This window comes from Anomalospiza imberbis, chromosome Z (assembly GCF_031753505.1).
Source record: "Anomalospiza imberbis isolate Cuckoo-Finch-1a 21T00152 chromosome Z, ASM3175350v1, whole genome shotgun sequence".
NCBI classification, from domain to species: Eukaryota; Metazoa; Chordata; class Aves; order Passeriformes; family Viduidae; genus Anomalospiza; species Anomalospiza imberbis.
Genome location: NC_089721.1, coordinates 73,538,062 through 73,557,617, shown reverse-complemented (window position 1 = coordinate 73,557,617; position 19,556 = coordinate 73,538,062). Strand labels below are relative to the sequence as shown.

The following is a 19,556-nucleotide window of genomic DNA, read 5'->3' as shown; positions in this document are numbered from 1 at the left end:
GCCTATAACTATTGTTTCCCCATTGCTATTGATGCCTTGTGCAGGCTACCCTAGAGCAGAGGCTGGACAGAGCTAGAGAATAAAGCAGGGATTTATCAAAAGGATCTCCTCCATGGATCCACCTTGGGCAGCACAAGAGCCCAGCCAGGGCTGCACCCAAGATGAACCCAAATGGTCCCAAAATGCACGAGCGCTCCCGGGGGCTCTCACTGGGATCAGCTCTGCTCCATTGGCACATTGCAGTTCATTGTCCCATTCCAGCTCCAGCCCATGCAGTCCCATCCTGCTTGTTTTTCTCTCTTCAGTGCATGCTGTTTGTGCTCCTGGGCCTGAGGTTTGGATCATTTGTCCTTGGTCCCCAGCTGGAGAAGGAATTGTTTTGTCTCCCTGCTCTGTGAGGAGAGCTCACCATCCCCTGATATGAAGCTCAGACCCACACACTGAAGCAGCACAGAACTTGAAACACATAAAAGCTAAAGCTGAGGCATCACTATCATGTTGGTTTTTTTAAGATCTGTGTCTAACCCAGCGTTCCTGACAGCTTTACCTCGTTATTCTCTGAGCACTATGTGCTACGAGTGACAAAGCTGCTGCGGAGCTGTGCCCGCGCCCCTGCAGTGCTGCTCTCCCGCTGCCTGCGGAGTCTGGCCGCTCCTCACACCACTGTCCAGCACCACTCGGGCGGTCAGCTGTCCCTGTGGCAACGTCTGCACCGTCTGTCAGCCGCTCATGCTGTTACCACCTCACACAGGTGGTGCCATGCCCTATCAGAGTCCTCAGGGCAGTCAGTGGGTCAGTCAATGCCAGGCAAGAAACCTTCTTGCAGCTCCAGGGAATGGAGGGTGAAATTCTCCTGTAATGGGACTGACTGCAGCTGAAGTGGTAATTATGGTATGAAATGTCCAAGCTTTGCACTTTGGAGGTTTGAGGGAATTCTGGAAAGTTGCCACACACATCCCAAGGACAGCTGAGCAGTGTCAAAACCCAAAGCCAAGGCCTTCTGTGCCTTGCCAGTCACCTTTCACGTGAAGTCTCCAGCCTATCCAATGGGAACATCTCCCACAGGAAGTGTTCCTCAGCCCCCCCATCTCGCAAAGGGACCAGCAGGATGGGGTGATTCCAGTGGAACAGCTTGTGGCAAGAAGTCCCCGGTCCCTGTCTGGGAGAGCTGCACTGCTCCTTAGCAGCACTTCTGTGCCCTCCTCGCTCCAGTCCCTGCTGGATCCTGTCGTGTTTCACTCGGCTTTGCCCAGGTTTGCTCACATTCCTCCATCTCCTCCTGAGCAATGCTCTGGAAAACGGCCCCTCTCACGCTGTTCCAGCAGAAAGCGAGACCGCAGCAGGCACAAAATGCACCGTGACACTCCTCGGTCCTCTGCCAAAAGGGGCTTGGGACCCGCCAGTCTGCTCCTGCTAGAGCCTGAGAGCCGCCAGCCAGAGTAAACGCTGAGGTGTCCTGGAGCTGGCATGTGCCACGCACATTCTTCTCTCTCTCAGGACTTTTCATAGAGGAGCACAGAGAGAAGAAAGAGAAAACAATTTCTATTCCTGCTCCTTGTTTTTCCCATGTGGAATGTGTTTGGAGAATTGTTCACCTGGGGTGATTGCTTGGTTGGGTTCTGGTGAGGATTGTTGGAGCTGATGGCCAATCCAACCCACCTGTGGCTGCACTCTCAGAGAGGGGCACGAGTTGTGAGGAGTTAGATATGGTAGTTAGAAAAGCAGGTTTGTAGTTTTAGTATCTCCTTTAAACAGTATATTAATGTATTATAGCATGGTTATAATAGAGAAACCATTCAGCCCTCTGAGCTGGAGTCACACACCAGCATTTCTTCCTGTTGGGTTCACCTGTGTTTACAACAGTGTCACAGCACACACACCTGTGCAGCTGCAGGGTGTCACAGCAGTCAGTAATAAAGAAAGTTCGATAATCCTCAAAAACTATGCATACCCTTTAAAGAAAAATCCCCATGTGCGCCTAGCACTATAATAAAAAACATACCGCTCCCTACAAATCTCTACTAAAATTGTAAAGCCTTAATTTTTCACCACAGTTCATTGCCCAGCCGTGCGGGCAGTTCGTGCTGTCCCCGCTGCCGGGCACCGAGTCCCCTCTGCTGTCACTGATCAGTGCCACGCTGGCTCTGTCCCCGCTCGGGTCCCGGCTCGCTCCGGGCCCTGCCCTGCTGCCAGCCCGGCTGCAGCCGGAGCCGCCCCAGCACGGCCGGCGCTGCCCGCAGGAGCGTGTCCCTTCTCCCGGGAGCTGTCCCCGCCGTGCCCGCGGCCCTGGCCGCTGCCCCGCCCGTGTCCCCTGCAGGGAGCTCCCAGTGCGGGGCTGCGGCGCCGCCCGGGCCCGGCCCCGCGGCCGGGGCGGCTCCACCGAGCGGGGACGGCTCTGCCCGGGCCCGGCACGCCGCGAGCTCGCTGCGCGCTGGGCTCCGGGCCTGGATCTCCTCTCCTGAGCCCCGAGCGCCCCAAGCTCCCGCGGCACGGGGCCTGGGGCAGCTGACACCTCTGCCCGTGCAGCCCCGCCCGTGCCGCGGAGGGCTCGGGACACGCCGAGGGCGTGGGAGGGCTCGGGACAGCGGACTGCGCTGTCCATGTGCCTGTCCCTGTCGCTGTCCCCGTCGCTGTCTCCGTTCCCCGAGCCGCTCCCTGTCCCTCTGGCTGTCGCTGTCTCCGTTCCCCGTGCCGCTCCCTGTCCCTCTGGCTGTCGCTGTCTCCGTTCCCCGAGCCGCTCCCTGTCCCTCTGGCTGTCGCTGTCTCCGTTCCCCGAGCCGCTCCCTGTCCCTCTGGCTGTCGCTGTCTCCGTTCCCCGAGCCGCTCCCTGTCCCTCTGGCTGTCGCTGTCTCCGTTCCCCGAGCCGCTCCCTGTCCCTCTGGCTGTCGCTGTCTCCGTTCCCCGAGCCGCTCCCTGTCCCTCTGGCTGTCGCTGTCTCCGTTCCCCGAGCCGCTCCCTGTCCCTCTGGCTGTCGCTGTCTCCGTTCCCCGAGCCGCTCCCTGTCCCTCTGGCTGTCGCTGTCCCTCTGCCCCATTACCCCGTCCCTCTCCCCTCACGCCCGACCGGAAGTGATGTCATCTCCGCGCGCCGGCCGCGTCCCCGCGCTCCGCGCACGTAGGGCCGCCGCGGTCACGTGAGGCGCGGCGCGCCCGGTCACGTGGTCCTGCCGCGCGTGGCCGCCAGTGGCGCCGGGGCCGTGTCGGGACCGGGACCGCGCTCCGCTCAGGGATGTTCCGCATCGAGGGGCTGGGGCCCAAGATGGACCCGGAGGAGCTCCGCCGTAAGATGCGCCGCGACGTGCTCGCCTCCGTCCGCAACTTCCTCATCTACGTCGCACTGCTGCGGATCAGTGAGTGACCGGGTGTCCTGCCCCGGCATGTGCCGGGCCCGTTACGGGGATGTCCCGGCCCCCGTTCCCGGGACGTTCCGGGCCTTGTCGGGCCCGCGTTCCCGGGACGTGCCGCGTCTGGGCGCCGTGCCGGGGCCGCCGGGACACGGCCTCCGCGGGGGCGGTGTCCCGGGCGCGGGCGGGCTGTCCGAGGCGCTGCAAGGCCCGCAGCAGTCGCGCCGCGGACCAGGCTCGACTTCGCGCTGTTCTCTCCCTCAGCTCCCTTCGTCCTGAAGAAGCTGGACAGTATATGAGCCCTCGGGGCCCGGCGTACGGCCCGCGCGATGAACAGCAGCTGCTGCCCCCGGCGCTGGGCACAGGCGGAGAGAGCGGTACGCAGCCGGCGCCACGCGGCTCCCGAGCGCCTCGCTGCCGCGGGGCTGACGGCCCGGCACGGCCCCCGCGCTCCTCCGACAGGACATTGCCCGTGCCGTGTGAGCAGAGCCCCGTCCATCCCGCACACGCTGCGGCTGCCCGGCTCCCCCACCCGCCCGGTCTCCCCTGCATCTAGCGCACCTACAGCGTGAAATAAGTTGAAATATAATAACTGAAATAAACGGGAGAGCAGCTGCGTTCCTCGGCCCTGGTCGCTGTTTATTCGTGACAGTCGCTGGGTAGGCTGGAGTTGGCCGGGATGGTTTCCCTAGCTGCTGCCCTTTGAGCCTCCTGGAGGGCAGGGCAGGCAGGCCGCAGGTGGGATGTGCTGCAGGTGCAGACACAAGGTGGGGATAGCTCAGAGGACAGGGAGCCCCCCGGCCGGCTGAGCCAGCTCTGGTGGTCCAGGTGGCCCAGGCACCGCCAGGAGCTGCCCTTGGCTCACGGGCTGGGGCTCAGCCCCAGGGCAGAGGGCCCTGGAAGTGCAGCTCAGGCTTGGGAACTGGGTGTTTTTTTGAGAACAGAGCCACGTCCCTTGGAGACTCCCTGCCTGCAGCCTCAGGTGCCTGCTGCATCCAGGGAAATCGCCCATCTACAGTGGCTCTGCATTCCCCTGGGAAACGAAATCCAGGGCATTCCTGAGCTCAGGTGACCTGGTGGCTGCAGGGAGGAAGAGGCTTTTCTCCTCCTGTCTCAGAAGGGGGATTTTGCTTCTGCTCTGGCCCAGGGGTGTCCCTGCCAGGTCCTGTGCTGGGGACAGTCCCAGCAGCAGGGCCAGGGCTCTGAGGGTCTGCATGTGGTGGGCGTGCTGTGTTACACGCTGACCTTGGGGAAAGGATATCAAACAACACACAGGTGTCCCCAGGTCAGCACAAGCCCAGACCCCTGTAAGATCCACACGGGACCCCCAGGCACTTGTGCCCCTCAGAGCAGCTGTTTCTGTGCCTTGGCATTCCCACAAATCATCCAGCCATCCCAGTCCTGGGCACCTGCCAACAGGGAAGCGCTCTGTGATTGTCCAGCACTGGCCAGGCATCTCTTCAAAATCTTCCCGCTTGTAACCCACATCTGTCTCCCTGCCTTACAGGCCACTGGTTCTGCTAACGGGGTCCCTTCCCAGGCTGGCTGTGTCACTGCCAGGGACTGTCACCCGCTGTGACTGCCCTGCTGGGATGAGCAGTGGTGTCTGAGCTCCAATGGGGAATGGGGCAGAGTCAGGGGAAGGAGACCCTCCCGCTGGCATTACTGTGAGTGTCCCCTGGCAGAGCAGGCTCCAGGCTGGAAGGACAGGGAATGCTGCCAGGAGGGCTCAGAACAACGGCTTGTGGACTTGATTCCAGGTGGCCAGGAAGGCCCAGGGCCCTGGGCTGTCCCAGCCACAGGGCAGTGGCTGTCCCCTGTGCCGGCACTGCTGAGCCTCCATCTCCAGGGCTCTGTGTCCAGCTCCAGCCCCTCAGCTCAGGCAGGGCCCTGAGGGGCTGGAGTGTCCAGGGAACAGAGCTGGGAAGGGAATGGAGACCCAGGAGGGGCTGAGGGAGCTGGGAAGGGGCTCAGCCTGGAGAAAAGGAGGCTCAGGGGGCACCTTGTGGCTGTGCACAGCTCCTGACAATGCTGCCCCATGAAGAATGGATTGCACCTGGTGGGTGAATACAATGATCATTTAGCAAAATTGTTAACTATGGAAGTGCACAATCAAAAGTACAATAAACATTAACCAAGGAAAGGAAAAAGAAACTACACTCCACTGATTCCAAGCCTCACAAATTGACGAGCTAGGCCAGCTGTGCCAGCCTTTCTCCTAACTGGACACAGCAGCAGCAGTTCACCAAGTGGTCAGACACAGCTGTGGGGTCACTGGCCACCAGGGACCACCAAAGACACCCCCGGGACAGGGGCATGTGTGTGCTGGTGGGAGGGAACGTGCCTTAACGACTTCAGGGCAATGGTCACCACGTGTGTGCCTGTTCTGGGAGAACCTGTGAGCACACATGTACACGCAGCCTGGGAACAGGAGCCCTTTCTGTGCTCAGCATGCACACACAATATCTGAGAGGAGACAGCTCCCCGTGCCAGCAGCCAGGCGAGGAGTGGCTGCTGCTCGGTGCTGCACTGCTCTTAGCAAGGTTTATTGCTGCTGAGTGTTGCTAACACCAGGGGACAGGCCCTGCTCCGGGGAACAGGGACAGGAGGAGAGGGAACGGCCTCAGGCCGGGCCAGGGCAGGCTCAGGGTGGGCAGCAGCAGGAATTCCCCTATGGAAAGGGAGCTCAGGCCTTGGAAGTGCCAGGGAGGGCTGGAGTGTCCCAGGAATTCCTGGAGGTGGCACTCAGAGCTCTGGGCTGGGGCCAAGGTGGGCACAGGGCACAGGCTGGACTGGACGGGCTGGGAGGGATTTTCCAGCCTGGATGAGTCTGTGGGAGGTGTGGCCATCGGGAAATGCTGTGCCTGGGGTCACCGTGCCAGCCCGGCCAGCTGAGGTGACATCAGCAGGTCTCCACTGATTGCATCAGGAGGCCCTGCCCCCAGGGCAACTGTGGTGACACTGGGAACACTGGGCTGGTCTGGAAAGGCACTGGGAGCTGGTGGGTTATACTGGGACTGGGCTCTGGGCCATGATAACATCATCCTGGAGTCCTGGATCACACTCAAAGTCCTGGAGAGGGTACAAGGCTAGACTGGGAGGCACTGGTCCATACTGGAAAGCAGAGGTTTGGGCTTTGCTGGCAGCAACAGTGAAAGAAATCACTGCAAAAGTGGGGGGAAAAAAGTATGAAAGAATAAGAGAAAAGGGAAAAAAAAAGGGCACAAATGGGCAAGAAGTGCTGAGAAAAACAGTCAAAATGGGGAAACTACCAAAGTAAAATGGTGAAATGCTGCAGAAACCAGCAGGGTAGGCACACCCAGCACCATCCCAGTGTGGGCCCACTGCTCCCAGTACAATACTGGCCTGCACCACAGGTCTTCTGGCACAATACCAGTACGGGCTGCCACAGTCCCAGTATGTGCCCAGTGCTTCCAACATACCACCAGCACTCCCAGTACAATGCTAGTGAGCCACAGCTCTTCAGGCAGGATCCCAGTACAGCCCCAGTGCTCCCAGTACGACACCAGCATGACCTACAGTCAAATCAAGATCCTGATATGATCCCTAGCGTTCCCAGTACAGAGGCCGCCTCAGGCTGCAGCTCTCCCCATGTATGCCATTAGTATATTCCCAGTGGTCCCAGTATGGGTCCTGTGGCTCTGAGAGAAGCTCCAGTGCACGTCCCAGCACAGGCCCCAAAGCTCCCAGTACTCCCAGTGCAGGTCCCAAGGTTGCCAGGGCGCTCCCAGCACAGACTTCAGTGCTATCCCAGCGCACTCCCAGTACAGCCCAATAAACACTTTTTATTTCTCCCCAGCCCAGTGCTGCCTTGCGCGGAGTCCCCAGAAACAATGTCACCATCCTGCCATTGCCTTTATTGGTGGGTGGGCGCAGGGGGTCACAAGATCAGGCCCCCCCCAGTGAATTCCATTCGCTGCCAAGAGAGGGGAGAGAGGAAGGGGTGAGTGGGGGGCCCCAGGTGTCTGACCCAGGACCCCAGACTCTGCGGGCTGACCCCAGGAACTCTGACTCTGCAGGGTGACCCCGGGCTCTGCAGGGTGACTCCGGGCTCTGCAGGGTGACCCCAGACTCTGCAGGGTGACCCCGGGCTCTGCAGGGTGACTCCGGGCTCTGCAGGGTGACCCCGGGCTCTGCAGGGTGACTCCGGGCTCTGCAGGGTGACCCCGGGCTCTGCAGGGTGACTCCGGGCTCTGCAGGGTGACCCCAGACTCTGCAGGGTGACTCCGGGCTCTGCAGGGTGACTCCGGGCTCTGCAGGGTGACCCCAGAACCCCAGACTCTGCAGGGATACGCTGGGCTCTGCAGGGTGACCCCAGACTCTGCAGGGTGACGCTGGGCTCTGCAGGGTGACCCCTGACTCTGCGGGGTGACCCCAGCACCCCAGACTCTGCAGGGTGACCCCAGACTCTTCAAGGTGACGCTGGGCTCTGCAGGGTGACCCCAGGCTCTGCGGGGTGACCCCAGCACCCCAGACTCTGCAGGATGACCCCTGACTCTGCAGGATGACCCCTGACTATGCAGGGTGACCCCTGACTCTGCAGGGTGACCCCAGAACCCCAGACTCTGCAGGGTGACGCTGGGCTCTGCAGGATGACCCCTGACTATGCAGGGTGACCCCGGGCTCTGCAGGGTGACCCCAGCACCCCAGACTCTGCAGGGTGACGCTGGGCTCTGCAGGATGACCCCTGACTATGCAGGGTGACCCCGGGCTCTGCAGGGTGACCCCAGCACCCCAGACTCTGCAGGGTGATGCTGGGCTCTGCAGGATGACCCCTGACTACGCAGGGTGACCCCTGACTCTGCAGGGTGACCCCAGACTCTGCAGGGTGACGCTGGGCTCTGCAGGGTGACCCCAGGCTCTGCAGGGTGACCCCAGCACCCCAGACTCTGCAGGGTGACGCTGGGCTCTGCAGGATGACCCCTGACTATGCAGGGTGACCCCAGACTCTGCAGGATGACCCCAGACTCTGCAGGGTGACCCCAGCACCCCTGGCTCACCTGCGGGGGGGTGACAAAGGCCAGCCAGTCGGAAGGGCGGGTGGGCAGCAGCCCCATGGCCTGGCACTTGTAGAGGGCTAGTGCCAGCCCCAGCCCATTGCCCACCAGGAACACGAGACCCTGCAGGGCCCGCCGACTTGAGCTCTCCAGGGCCTTCAGAGCTGGGGGGACAGAGGGGATTGGGGTGCCTGTCAGTGACCCCCAGGCCACTGAGCTGCCACAGGGGTCACAGTGGTGGGCAGCATCATGGGGGGAGTGCTGGGCAGAGGGGAATGACGTGGAGGAGACTGGGGCTGTGGGGGACATCTGGCCATCCATGGGGCAGCGGGGACACCCAGGGGCTGTGGGGAAACCCAGGGGCTGTCCCTGTGGGGCTGTGGGGAAACCCAGGGGCTGTGGGGACACCCAGGGGCTGTCCCTGTGGGGCTGTGGGACACCCAGGGGCTGTGGGGTAACCAGGGGCTGTCCCTGTGGGGTTGTGGGACACCCAGGGGCTGTGGGGACACCCAGGGGCTGTGGGACACCCAGGCGCTGTGGGGAAACCCAGGGGCTGTCCCTGTGGGGTTGTGGGACACCCAGGGGCTGTGGGACACCCAGGGGCTGTCCCTGTGGGGCTGTGGGGACACCCAGGGGCTGTGGGGACACCCAGGGGCTGCAGGGACACCCAGGGGCTGTCCCTGTGGGGCTGTGGGGAAACCCAGGGGCTGTGGGACACCCAGGGGCTGTCCCTGTGGGGCTGTGGGGAAACCCAGGGGCTGTGGGACACCCAGGGGCTGTGGGACACCCAGGGGCTGTCCCTGTGGGGCTGTGGGGAAACCCAGGGGCTGTGGGACACCCAGGGGCTGTGGGGAAACCCAGGGGCTGTGGGACACCCAGGGGCTGTGGGACACCCAGGGGCTGTGGGGAAACCCAGGGGCTGTGGGACACCCAGGGGCTGTGGGGAAACCCAGGGGCTGTGGGACACCCAGGGGCTGCGGGGTAACCCAGGGGCTGTCCCTGTGGGGCTGTGGGGACACCCAGGGGCTGTGGGGACACCCAGGGGCTGTCCCTGTGGGGCTGTGGGGACACCCAGGGGCTGTGGGACACCCAGGGGCTGTCCCTGTGGGGCTGTAGGACACCCAGGGGCTGTGGGACACCCAGGGGCTGTACCTGTGGGGCTGTAGGACACCCAGGGGCTGTGGGACACCCAGGGGCTGTCCCTGTGGGGCTGTAGGACACCCAGGGGCTGTGGGGACACCCAGGGGCTGCAGGGACACCCAGGGGCTGTCCCTGTGGGGCTGTAGGACACCCAGGGGCTGTGGGGACACCCAGGGGCTGTCCCTATGGGGCTGTGGGACACCCAGGGGCTGTGGGACACCCAGGGGGCTGTGGGGACACCCAGGGGGCTGTGGGGACACCCAGGGGCTGCGGGGACACCCAGGGGCTGTCCCTGTGGGGCTGTGGGACACCCAGGGGCTGTGGGACACCCAGGGGCTGTGGGACACCCAGGGGCTGTCGCTGTGGGGCTCTGGGACACCCAGGGGCTGTGGGACACGCAGGGGCTGTCGCTGTGGGGCTGTGGGACACCCAGGGGCTGTGGGACACCCAGGGGCTGTCGCTGTGGGGCTGTGGGACACGCAGGGGCTGTCGCTGTGGGACACCCAGGGGCTGTCCCTGTGGGGCTGTGGGACACCCAGGGGCTGTGGGACACGCAGGGGCTGTCGCTGTGGGGCTGTGGGACACCCAGGGGCTGTGGGACACCCAGGGGCTGTCGCTGTGGGGCTGTGGGACACGCAGGGGCTGTCGCTGTGGGACACCCAGGGGCTGTGGGACACGCAGGGGCTGTCGCTGTGGGGCTGTGGGACACCCAGGGGCTGTGGGACACCCAGGGGCTGTCGCTGTGGGGCTGTGGGACACCCAGGGGCTGTGGGACACCCAGGGGCTGTCGCTGTGGGGCTGTGGGACACCCAGGGGCTGTCGCTGTGGGGCTGTGGGACACGCAGGGGCTGTCGCTGTGGGGCTGTCCCCGCACAGGGGCTGCACTCACTGGCAGACAGGGACATGAGGGCCTGCAGCGGGCGCCAGCCCATCATGCAGACCATCATGGCCGGGAAGATGGAGATGGTGTTGCCGGCCATGTACATGATGAACAAGTTCATGGGGATCTGCTTCAGCGGTGCCAGAGCCACGTCCCAGCAGCGCTGCAACCACAGGGGGCCAGGGCAGGTGTGGGGACCCGAAATTTGGGGGGGTCCCAGGGCAGGTATGGGGACCCAGGGTGGGTATGGGGACCCGGCATTTGGGGGATCTCAGGGTGGGTATGGGGACCCGGCATTTGGGGGATCTCAGGGTGGGTATGGGGACCCGGCATTTGGGGGATCTCAGGGTGGGTATGGGGACCCGGCATTTGGGGGATCTCAGGGTGGGTATGGGGACCCAGGGGGGGTATGGGGACCCAGCATTTGGGGGAATCTCAGGGTGGGTATGGGGACCCGGCATTTGGGGGTCCCAGGGCGGGTTTGGGGACCCAGGGTGGGTACGGAGACACAGCATTTGGGGGATCTCAGGGTGGGTGTGGGGACCCGGCGTTTTGGGGTCCCAGGGCAGGGAGCAGCCGTCAGTGTGCCCGGGGCTGGCGGGACCCGCACGGCCGCGGCAGGGCAGGCAGGCGGGGCAAGGAGCACCCCCACGGGGAGCCGGGGTGTGGGGGGCCCACGGGCGGCCTGAGGCAGCGACCGGCCCCCGGCAGCCGCCGTGGGGTCGGGCACCCGCGTGTCTGGGACAGGGACCACCCCTGGGGACCCGGGCCAGGGGCTGCCCGGGGGCCCGGAGTGCGCGGAGCCCGGGCCAGCGAGCAGGGCGGCGGGCAGGGAGCACTCCTGCAGAGGTGCCCGGGCCGTGTGGGGAGACAGGAGCCCCCCGACCCCCGCGGGGTGCCCGGCGTGCCCCCGCTCCCGCACACCTTCTCCATGAGGATCTTGTCGCTCTCGTGGACGCCGCCCTCCCCCAGCTGCCGGTCAGCGAACCCGAGCGGGCCGCGGCCCTCGGCGGCTCCGCGGGGCCTGCGGACAGCGCGGCGGGTGAGCGGGAGGGCTCGGGGTCCCGGCCCCCCGAGCCCGCGGCCCTCACCGAGCCCCCCTGCTCTCATGGAGCCCTCGGCCCCCCCGGCCCTCACCGAGCCCCCGGCGCCGCCCCCAGATCCAGCGACCACTTGAAGCGGCGGCCCCGGAGCGCTGCCGCCGCCGCCGCCATGTCTGCGCCGCGTCACGTGGGCGGGCACGTGCGCGGTCACGCGGGTGGGCACGTGAGGACCCCGTCTCTCACACACGGACACGGACACGGACACGGACAGACACACCGACACCCACGGACACACCGATACCCACAGACACACCGACAGCCACGGACACACCGACACCCACAGACACGGACAGACACACCGACACCCACAGACACCCACGGACACAGACAGACACACCGACACCCACGGACACCCACAGACACACCGACACCCACGGACACACCGACACCCACAGACACCCACAGACACCCACAGACACCCACAGACACCCACAGACACACCGACACCCACGGACACAGACAGACACACCGACACCCACGGACACACCGACACCCACAGACACCCACAGACACGGACAGACACACCGACACCCACAGACACCCACGGACACACCGACACCCACGGACACACCGACACCCACAGACACCCACAGACACCCACAGACACCCACAGACACACCGACACCCACGGACACAGACAGACACACCGACACCCACGGACACACCGACACCCACAGACACACCGACACCCACGGACCCCCACAGACACGGACAGACACCCACAGACACACCGACACCCACAGACACCCACAGACACCGACAGACACACCGACACCCACGGACACGGACACGGACAGACACACCGACACCCACGGACACACCGATACCCACAGACACGGACAGACACACCGACACCCACGGACACACCGATACCCACAGACACACCGACACCCACGGACCCCCACAGACACGGACAGACACCCACAGACACACCGACACCCACAGACACCCACAGACACCGACAGACACACCGACACCCACAGACACCCACGGACACACCGACACCCACGGACACACCGACACCCACAGACACCCACAGACACGGACAGACACCCACAGACACACCGACACCCACGGACACACCGACACCCACGGACACACCGACACCCACGGACACCCACAGACACACCGACACCCACGGACACGGACACACCGACACCCACGGACACACCGACACCCACGGACACGGACAGACACACCGACACCCACGGACACACCGATACCCACAGACACGGACAGACACACCGACACCCACGGACCCCCACAGACACGGACAGACACCCACAGACACACCGATACCCACAGACACACACAGACAGACACACCGACACCCACGGACACACCGACACCCACAGACACCCACAGACACGGACAGACACACCGACACCCACAGACACCCACGGACACACCGACACCCACGGACACACCGATACCCACAGACACCCACAGACACGGACAGACACACCGACACCCACGGACACGGACACACCGACACCCACGGACACACTGACACCCACAGACACACCGACACCCACGGACACACCGATACCCACAAACACACCGACACCCACGGACCCCCACAGACACGGACAGACACCCACGGACACACCGACACCCACAGACACCCACAGACACACCGACACCCACAGACACGGACACGGACAGACACACCGACACCCACGGACACACCGACACCCACAGACACCCACAGACACACCGACACCCACCGACACCCACAGACACCCACAGACCCCCACGGACACACCGACACCCACAGACCCCCACGGACCCCCACAGACGCCCCCCGCCCCTGTTCGCCCCTGTTCGCCCCTGTGCCCCGCGTCCCAGCGCGGCCCCCGCGCTCACTGCGGCGTTACTGGCTGCAGGGCGGCCTGGCTCGCCGGGGCTCCTTTTTGGTTCCCACCAGTTTTTAAGGTAATTTTTATTGCGCCAGGCTTGGCACGGCGCTGACGGCCCCAGTCCTCATCTCTCACCGCTGCCCGCTGCACCCCGTTATTGTGCCCCGCGCCCCGTGACGGAGCCCGAGGCCCCACTGCCCCCCGCTATCCCACCCTGTGCCCCGCTGACCGCTATTGCCCCCCACCCCCACTGCCCCCCACCCTCAATGACCCCCACCCTCAATGACCCCCACCCTCAATGACCCCCACCCTCAATGACCCCCGTCCCCACTGCCCCCCACCCCCACTGCCCCCCGTCACTGCTCCCCACCCCCAATGACCCCCGTTATTGCCCCCACATCCCCACTGACCCCCGTTATTGCCCCCACACCCCCGTTATTGCCCCCACACCCCCACTGACCCCCGTTATTGCCCCCACACCCCCACTGACCCCCGTTATTGCCCCATTGACCCCCGTTATTGCCCCCACACCCCCGTTATTGCCCCCACACCCCCATTGACCCCCGTTATTGCCCCCCACTGATCCCCGTTATTGCCCCCACACCCCCATTGACCCCCGTTATTGCCCCCCACTGATCCCCGTTATTGCCCCCACACCCCCATTGACCCCCGTTATTGCCCCCCACTGATCCCCGTTATTGCCCCCACACCCCCATTGACCCCCGTTATTGCCCCCCACGCCCCCACTGACCCCCGTTATTGCCCCCACGCCCCCACTGACCCCCGTTATTGTGCCCCACACCCCCGTTATTGCCCCCACTGACCCCCGTTATTGCCCCCACTGACCCCCGTTATTGCCCCCCACGCCCCCGTTATTGCCCCCCACGCCCCCGTTATTGCCCCCCACGCCCCCGTTATTGTGCCCCACACCCCCGTTATTGCCCCCACGCCCCCACGGATGCTCTTTGACCCTTCCTCCACCCTCAACCACCACGCATGCGCGGCGAGAGGCGCCAGCACCGCCCCGCGCACCACGTGTTTCCGCGCAATTCCGCCTCCCAATTGGCCGCGGTGACACAAGCCACGCCCACGAAGGCCTGCAGTCGCCACGCCGCGGCGCCGCCATGCTCGGAAGGTCACAGCGGGCCACGGCAACTTTTCACCGCCCGCGCCGCCATCTTGGGCGTGCGGGGAACGTGTGGCGGGAGGGCGGCACGCCCCTGGCGCCATGTTGGGTGTACCTGCACCGGTGTGGCACCCGCAGCCGCCATGTTGGGTGTACCTGCACCGGTGTGGCACCCGCAGCCGCCATGTTGGGTGTACCTGCACAGGTGTGGCCCCCCAGAGCCGCCATGTTGGGTGTACCTGCACAGGTGTGGCACCCCAGAGCCGCCATGCTGGGTGTACCTGCACCGGTGTGGCACCCGCAGCCGCCATGCTGGGTGTACCTGCACAGGTGTGGCACCCCATAGCCGCCATGTTGGGTGTACCTGCACAGGTGTGGCCCCCCAGAGCCGCCATGCTGGGTGCTCCAGCACAGGTGTGGCACCCGCAGCCGCCATGTTGGGTGCTCCAGCACAGGTGTGGCACCCGCAGCCGCCATGCTGGGTGCTCCAGCACAGGTGTGGCACCCCAGAGCCGCCATGCTGGGTGTTCCAGCACAGGTGTTTTGACCTGCAGACTCCATGCTGGGTGTCCCGCCAGGCCCGTGCCCACGCTGTGTGTGTGTGTCCCCACCCTGGGGGTCTCAGGAACCAGCAGGCCCTGGGACACGTATCCCCAGATCTGTCCCCGTGTGTGCCCCTCTCAGGAGACCCTGTAGGCGCAGGACGGATTCAAGAGGCAGAGTGGAGGGAAAACACTGCTTTACTGAGGGCTGGGGGCCCAGGCCAGTCCAGCTGCCCGCAGGGCGTCCCCGGCTCAGGACTTGGAGTAGCGGCGGTGCACGGAGTTGCGGTAGAACTGGAAGATGGTGCTGGCGGCCTGCTGGGCTGTGGCCAGGCACTGCTGCATCTGCAGGGGTGAGGGGCTGGGTGTGAGGGGCCCCCTGTGAGGGAATCCCGCACCGCAAAACCCCTCCCGGGGAGTCCCTCACCTCCTCCACAGAGCAGCTGCCCTTGGTGGTGGACATCAGCACCTTCCTCTCGCTGCTGGCGATGGCAAAGGTGAGGATGGCGCGTGCCTCCTGCGGGGACAGGGGTCAGGAGGGCTGGGAGGGCACACCCGGAGCAGGGCTCCCCCCAGGGCTCACCTGCTCCTGCCGGGCCGTGGGGTCCAGCAGGATGGTGCCGTCGGGCTGCAGGGCGCAGGTGACTCCGCAGAAGAGGGTGGCGAGGGGCAGCCCCGCGTCCAGCAGCGCCATGCAGGCGGCGTTCAGACAGCAGGACAGCAGCTGGGCCGGTCAAGGCACCCACGGCACCGATGGCTCCCGGTCCCCCCGGCCCCCCGGTGCCGTCCCACGCAGCAAAGGATACAGAGCCGGCGTCGCTGAGCACCTGCAGCACCAGGGAGATGGCGGTGCGCGGGTGCAGCACCCCCAGCACCACGGCCTCGCACGTCTGCCGCAGCAGCTGTTCCCGGCTTCGCTCCAGCACGCCTGCACGACAGGCAGAGGTGTCAGCTGCCCCAGGCCCCGTGCCGCGGGAGCTTGGGGCGCTCGGGGCTCAGGAGAGGAGATCCAGGCCCGGAGCCCAGCGCGCAGCGAGCTCGCGGCGTGCCGGGCCCGGGCAGAGCCGTCCCCGTTCGGTGGAGCCGCCCCGGCCGCGGGGCCGGGCCCGGGCGGCGCCGCAGCCCCGCACTGGGAGCTCCCTGCAGGGGACACGGGCGGGGCAGCGGCCAGGGCCGCGGGCACGGCGGGGACAGCTCCCGGGAGAAGGGACACGCTCCTGCGGGCAGCGCCGGCCGTGCTGGGGCGGCTCCGGCTGCAGCCGGGCTGGCAGCAGGGCAGGGCCCGGAGCGAGCCGGGACCCGAGCGGGGACAGAGCCAGCGTGGCACTGAGCAGTGACAGCAGAGGGGACTCGGTGCCCGGCAGCGGGGACAGCACGAACTGCCCGCACGGCTGGGACACCTGGAGCCAACGAACGCCAGTGCCTTCGTTTGCTAAAACGGGGCAGCAATGAAGGGGTTTGGTTGTGCTGGATTTGTGGATTTGCCACCCAGCAAATCTGATGTGTAGACCTGTAAATTACCCAAATTTGGCGACTCTGGGGGAAAGAACCTGTTTTGTTCAGGGGCAGGAGGGCAGGTCCCCACCTGGCAGCCCCACCTTGGGGCGCAGCAGCACCTCCAGTGCCGCCCGGTCCGGCAGCTCCTTGCTGACCTTGGCCTCCACGGGTCCGTAGAGCCCGGCCAGCACCGAGGTGTCCCCTGGGCACACAGAGCAGAGCTCACCGTGAGACAGCCGCGCCCGGGAACGGGAGGGTGGCGCCCCGTGGGAAGGCTGGGAACGGCACCCCGGCGAGGGGAGAAGGGGAGCCCCAGGACGTGCAGGAGGGGAGCTCTGCGAGGCAGAGAAGGGGAGGCCTGGGACGGGCAGCAGCACAGAGCCTGCGGGAAGGGCTGGGAAGGAACGAGGAGCCCCGGGAAGCAGAGCCGGGATGGGCTGGGAAGGAGAGTGTCGGGTGGGGAAGGCTGGGAAAGCGAGCCCCGGTGAGCGGAGCCACACAGACTTTGCGGGATGGGGTGGGATGGGGTGGGGTGGGAAGCGATGGGAAGGGGAGGGATGGGAAGCGGAGCCCCGGGCAGCGCAGCCCCACAGACCCTGCAGGAAGGCGGCCGAGCCGTCGGGCCGCGAGAGCAGCCCCAGCTCGCAGGAGAAGGCCCGCAGCCGGCATTGCCCGTCCGCCGCCTCCAGCTCCACCGCCATCTCCGCCGTCTCTCCGCTTCCGCCGCCGCTTCCGCTTCCGGGCCGTGCGCCAGCCAATCAGCGCCGGGCGCCGTGACAGCCAATCAGCGGCTGGCGCCGTGACAGCCAATCAGCGGCGGGCGCCGTGACAGCCAATCAGCGGCGGGCGCCGTGACAGCCAATCAGCGGCGGGCGCCGTGACAGCCAATCAGCGGCGGGCGCCGTGACAGCCAATCAGCGGCGGGCGCCGCGCTGGGCCAGAGGGACAGGGGGACAGAGATACAGAGGGACAGACAGAGGGACAGAGAGACAGAGGGACAGACAGAGGGACAGAGAGACAGAGAGACAGAGGGACAGGGGGACAGAGAGACAGAGAGACAGAGAGACAGGGGGACAGGGGGACAGAGAGACAGAGAGACAGGGGGACAGGGGGACAGAGAGACAGAGAGACAGGGGGACAGGGGGACAGGGGGACAGAGAGACAGAGAGACAGGGGGACAGGGGGACAGGGGGACAAAGGGACAGAGGGACAGACAGAGGGACAGAGAGACAGAGGGACAGACAGAGGGACAGAGGGACAGAGAGACAGAGGGACAGAGACAGAGAGACAGAGGGACAGAGAGACAGAGGGACAGGGGGACAGAGAGCCAGAGGGACAGGGGGACAGAGAGCCAGAGGGACAGGGGGACAGACAGAGGGACAGAGAGACAGAGGGACAGGGGGACAGACAGAGGGACAGAGAGACAGAGGGACAGAGAGACAGGGGGACAGAGAGACAGAGGGACAGAGGGACAGGGGGACAGAGAGCCAGAGGGACAGAGAGACAGAGAGACAGACAGAGGGACAGAGAGACAGAGGGACAAAGGGACAGGGGGACAGAGAGAGGGACAGGGGGACAGAGAGACAGAGGGACAGGGGGACAGAGAGACAGAGAGACAGAGGGACAGACAGAGAGACAGAGGGACAGAGAGGGGACAGAGGGGACACCGGGACAGCGGGGACAGCCGGAGCGGGGCCGGGCCTAGGAGCTGTCCCGGCCGCCCAGGGCCGGGAGGGAGCTGGGCCGCTTGGAACGGACAGCCGTCAGCCCGCAGGCTGCGGCGGAGCGGGCAGGGCTCGCTGCTGATCCCTTCTCCTCCATCTCTGGAAAATCCCTCGGGTCTGTTCTGGGATCCTGCTGCAGGGTGCGCAGGGGCCGGGGGTGCCCGCAGGACGTGGGAACGGGCATCGTGAGCCTTCTCCTTTAATGCTGGCACACGGGAGCACACCCGGCCAGCACAGGCGACGGGTGAGCGGCTCCCGGGTACCGATCCATCCCCGGGGCCTGGCGGCGCTGAAGCACAGTGCAAACCTCCCAGCACCTTCCTCTCCTCCTGCAGCTGCTCCTCTGTGACCCTCCGTGCTCCTCTGAGCCCACCAGGGCGATGCCAGCCTGTGCCTGCCTTGTTCCCAGTCCCCTGTGTCGGAGTCCCGGACATCCCTCTGGCTGCCCTGGCTGTCTCCAGACCCTGGCAGGGGGCTCAGAGCCCCTGGCACGAAGTCAAAAACACCTGTGGCTTCGATTCTAGCCCATGGAAAAAGCTGCCAACTCTGTGTGAGGAATTACAAGCCACAAGGGTTTGAGTAGTGTGATATTTGAACTAACGCAGGGTGGAAAAGTAGAATTTTGGGGGTTTTAAGATAAGGGGTTCAGGGGACAACATGGCGAAATCTGGGTGTGTCCTGACCTTCTTTTCCTTCTTCTTGCCCTCCGTGTCTTGGTGTGATGGTCGCACTTTTCTATTGGTTTAGGACAGGGACACACTGTCCAACATAGATGTTAGATACTGGTGCATTGTTATAAACAGAATATACGTAACATTTGATATAAAAGATAAACACGGCCTGAGAGGGCACGCAGAATGCCATGGCCTCCTTGCTAGCCAGAGCTCGGCAGGTCAGAGAAAGAATGTTTAGAGAAGAAGAAATAAACAACCTTGGAAGCACAATCGGACACATTCCAGAGCTCTTCACTGGCTTCGGGCTAAGGGAGAAAAAGGACTTTTACAATCTTGGGGTCATCAGGACTTCACAGAGACACAGACCCTGAGAGCAGTCCACATCCCGGCACCTGAGAGCTGCCCAGGGCCTCCATAAACCCACACCTGAGCAGAGGCTGCTGCACGGCGGGAGCGAGCGGGGGACATGGCCTCGGGCCCTTTGAGTTCTCCTGCCCTTCCAGAGCCCCTGCCTGGAAAGGACTGACGATTTCTCATCACAGAAACAGATGTCAGCAATGGGTTGACTGGAGGGTTCTGAAAGGGGATGGGAAGTTCTCCTGGCAAAACACGAGACAGGAATCTCGCTCCACGCTCAGGAATCACTTCCT

At 64.7% G+C, this 19,556-nt stretch overlaps 3 protein-coding genes across 3 annotated transcripts; 1 reads left to right on the top strand and 2 right to left on the bottom strand.

Moving 5' to 3' along the window:
• The first annotated feature begins 3,163 nt into the window (after positions 1–3,163).
• On the top strand, positions 3,164–6,515 carry TOMM5 (translocase of outer mitochondrial membrane 5). The gene is made up of 2 exons (XM_068176072.1): positions 3,164–3,349; positions 3,608–6,515. Exons 1-2 carry the CDS (start codon positions 3,229–3,231, stop codon positions 3,640–3,642), a joined length of 156 nt encoding a protein of 51 aa, XP_068032173.1. The 5' UTR covers positions 3,164–3,228; the 3' UTR covers positions 3,643–6,515.
• A 685-nt stretch (positions 6,516–7,200) lies between these two features.
• EMC4 (ER membrane protein complex subunit 4) lies at positions 7,201–11,653 on the bottom strand. Its single transcript, XM_068176071.1, has 5 exons — positions 11,519–11,653; positions 11,306–11,405; positions 10,391–10,544; positions 8,365–8,525; positions 7,201–7,280 (listed from the first exon to the last, which is right to left on the bottom strand). The coding sequence occupies exons 1-5, from the start codon at positions 11,593–11,595 to the stop codon at positions 7,245–7,247; spliced, it is 528 nt and encodes a 175-aa protein (XP_068032172.1). The 5' UTR covers positions 11,596–11,653; the 3' UTR covers positions 7,201–7,244.
• A 3,538-nt stretch (positions 11,654–15,191) lies between these two features.
• EXOSC5 (exosome component 5) lies at positions 15,192–17,261 on the bottom strand. The gene is made up of 6 exons (XM_068177621.1): positions 17,104–17,261; positions 16,597–16,710; positions 15,818–15,939; positions 15,595–15,735; positions 15,439–15,528; positions 15,192–15,356 (listed from the first exon to the last, which is right to left on the bottom strand). Exons 1-6 carry the CDS (start codon positions 17,207–17,209, stop codon positions 15,264–15,266), a joined length of 666 nt encoding a protein of 221 aa, XP_068033722.1. The 5' UTR covers positions 17,210–17,261; the 3' UTR covers positions 15,192–15,263.
• Positions 17,262–19,556: the final 2,295 nt, after the last annotated feature.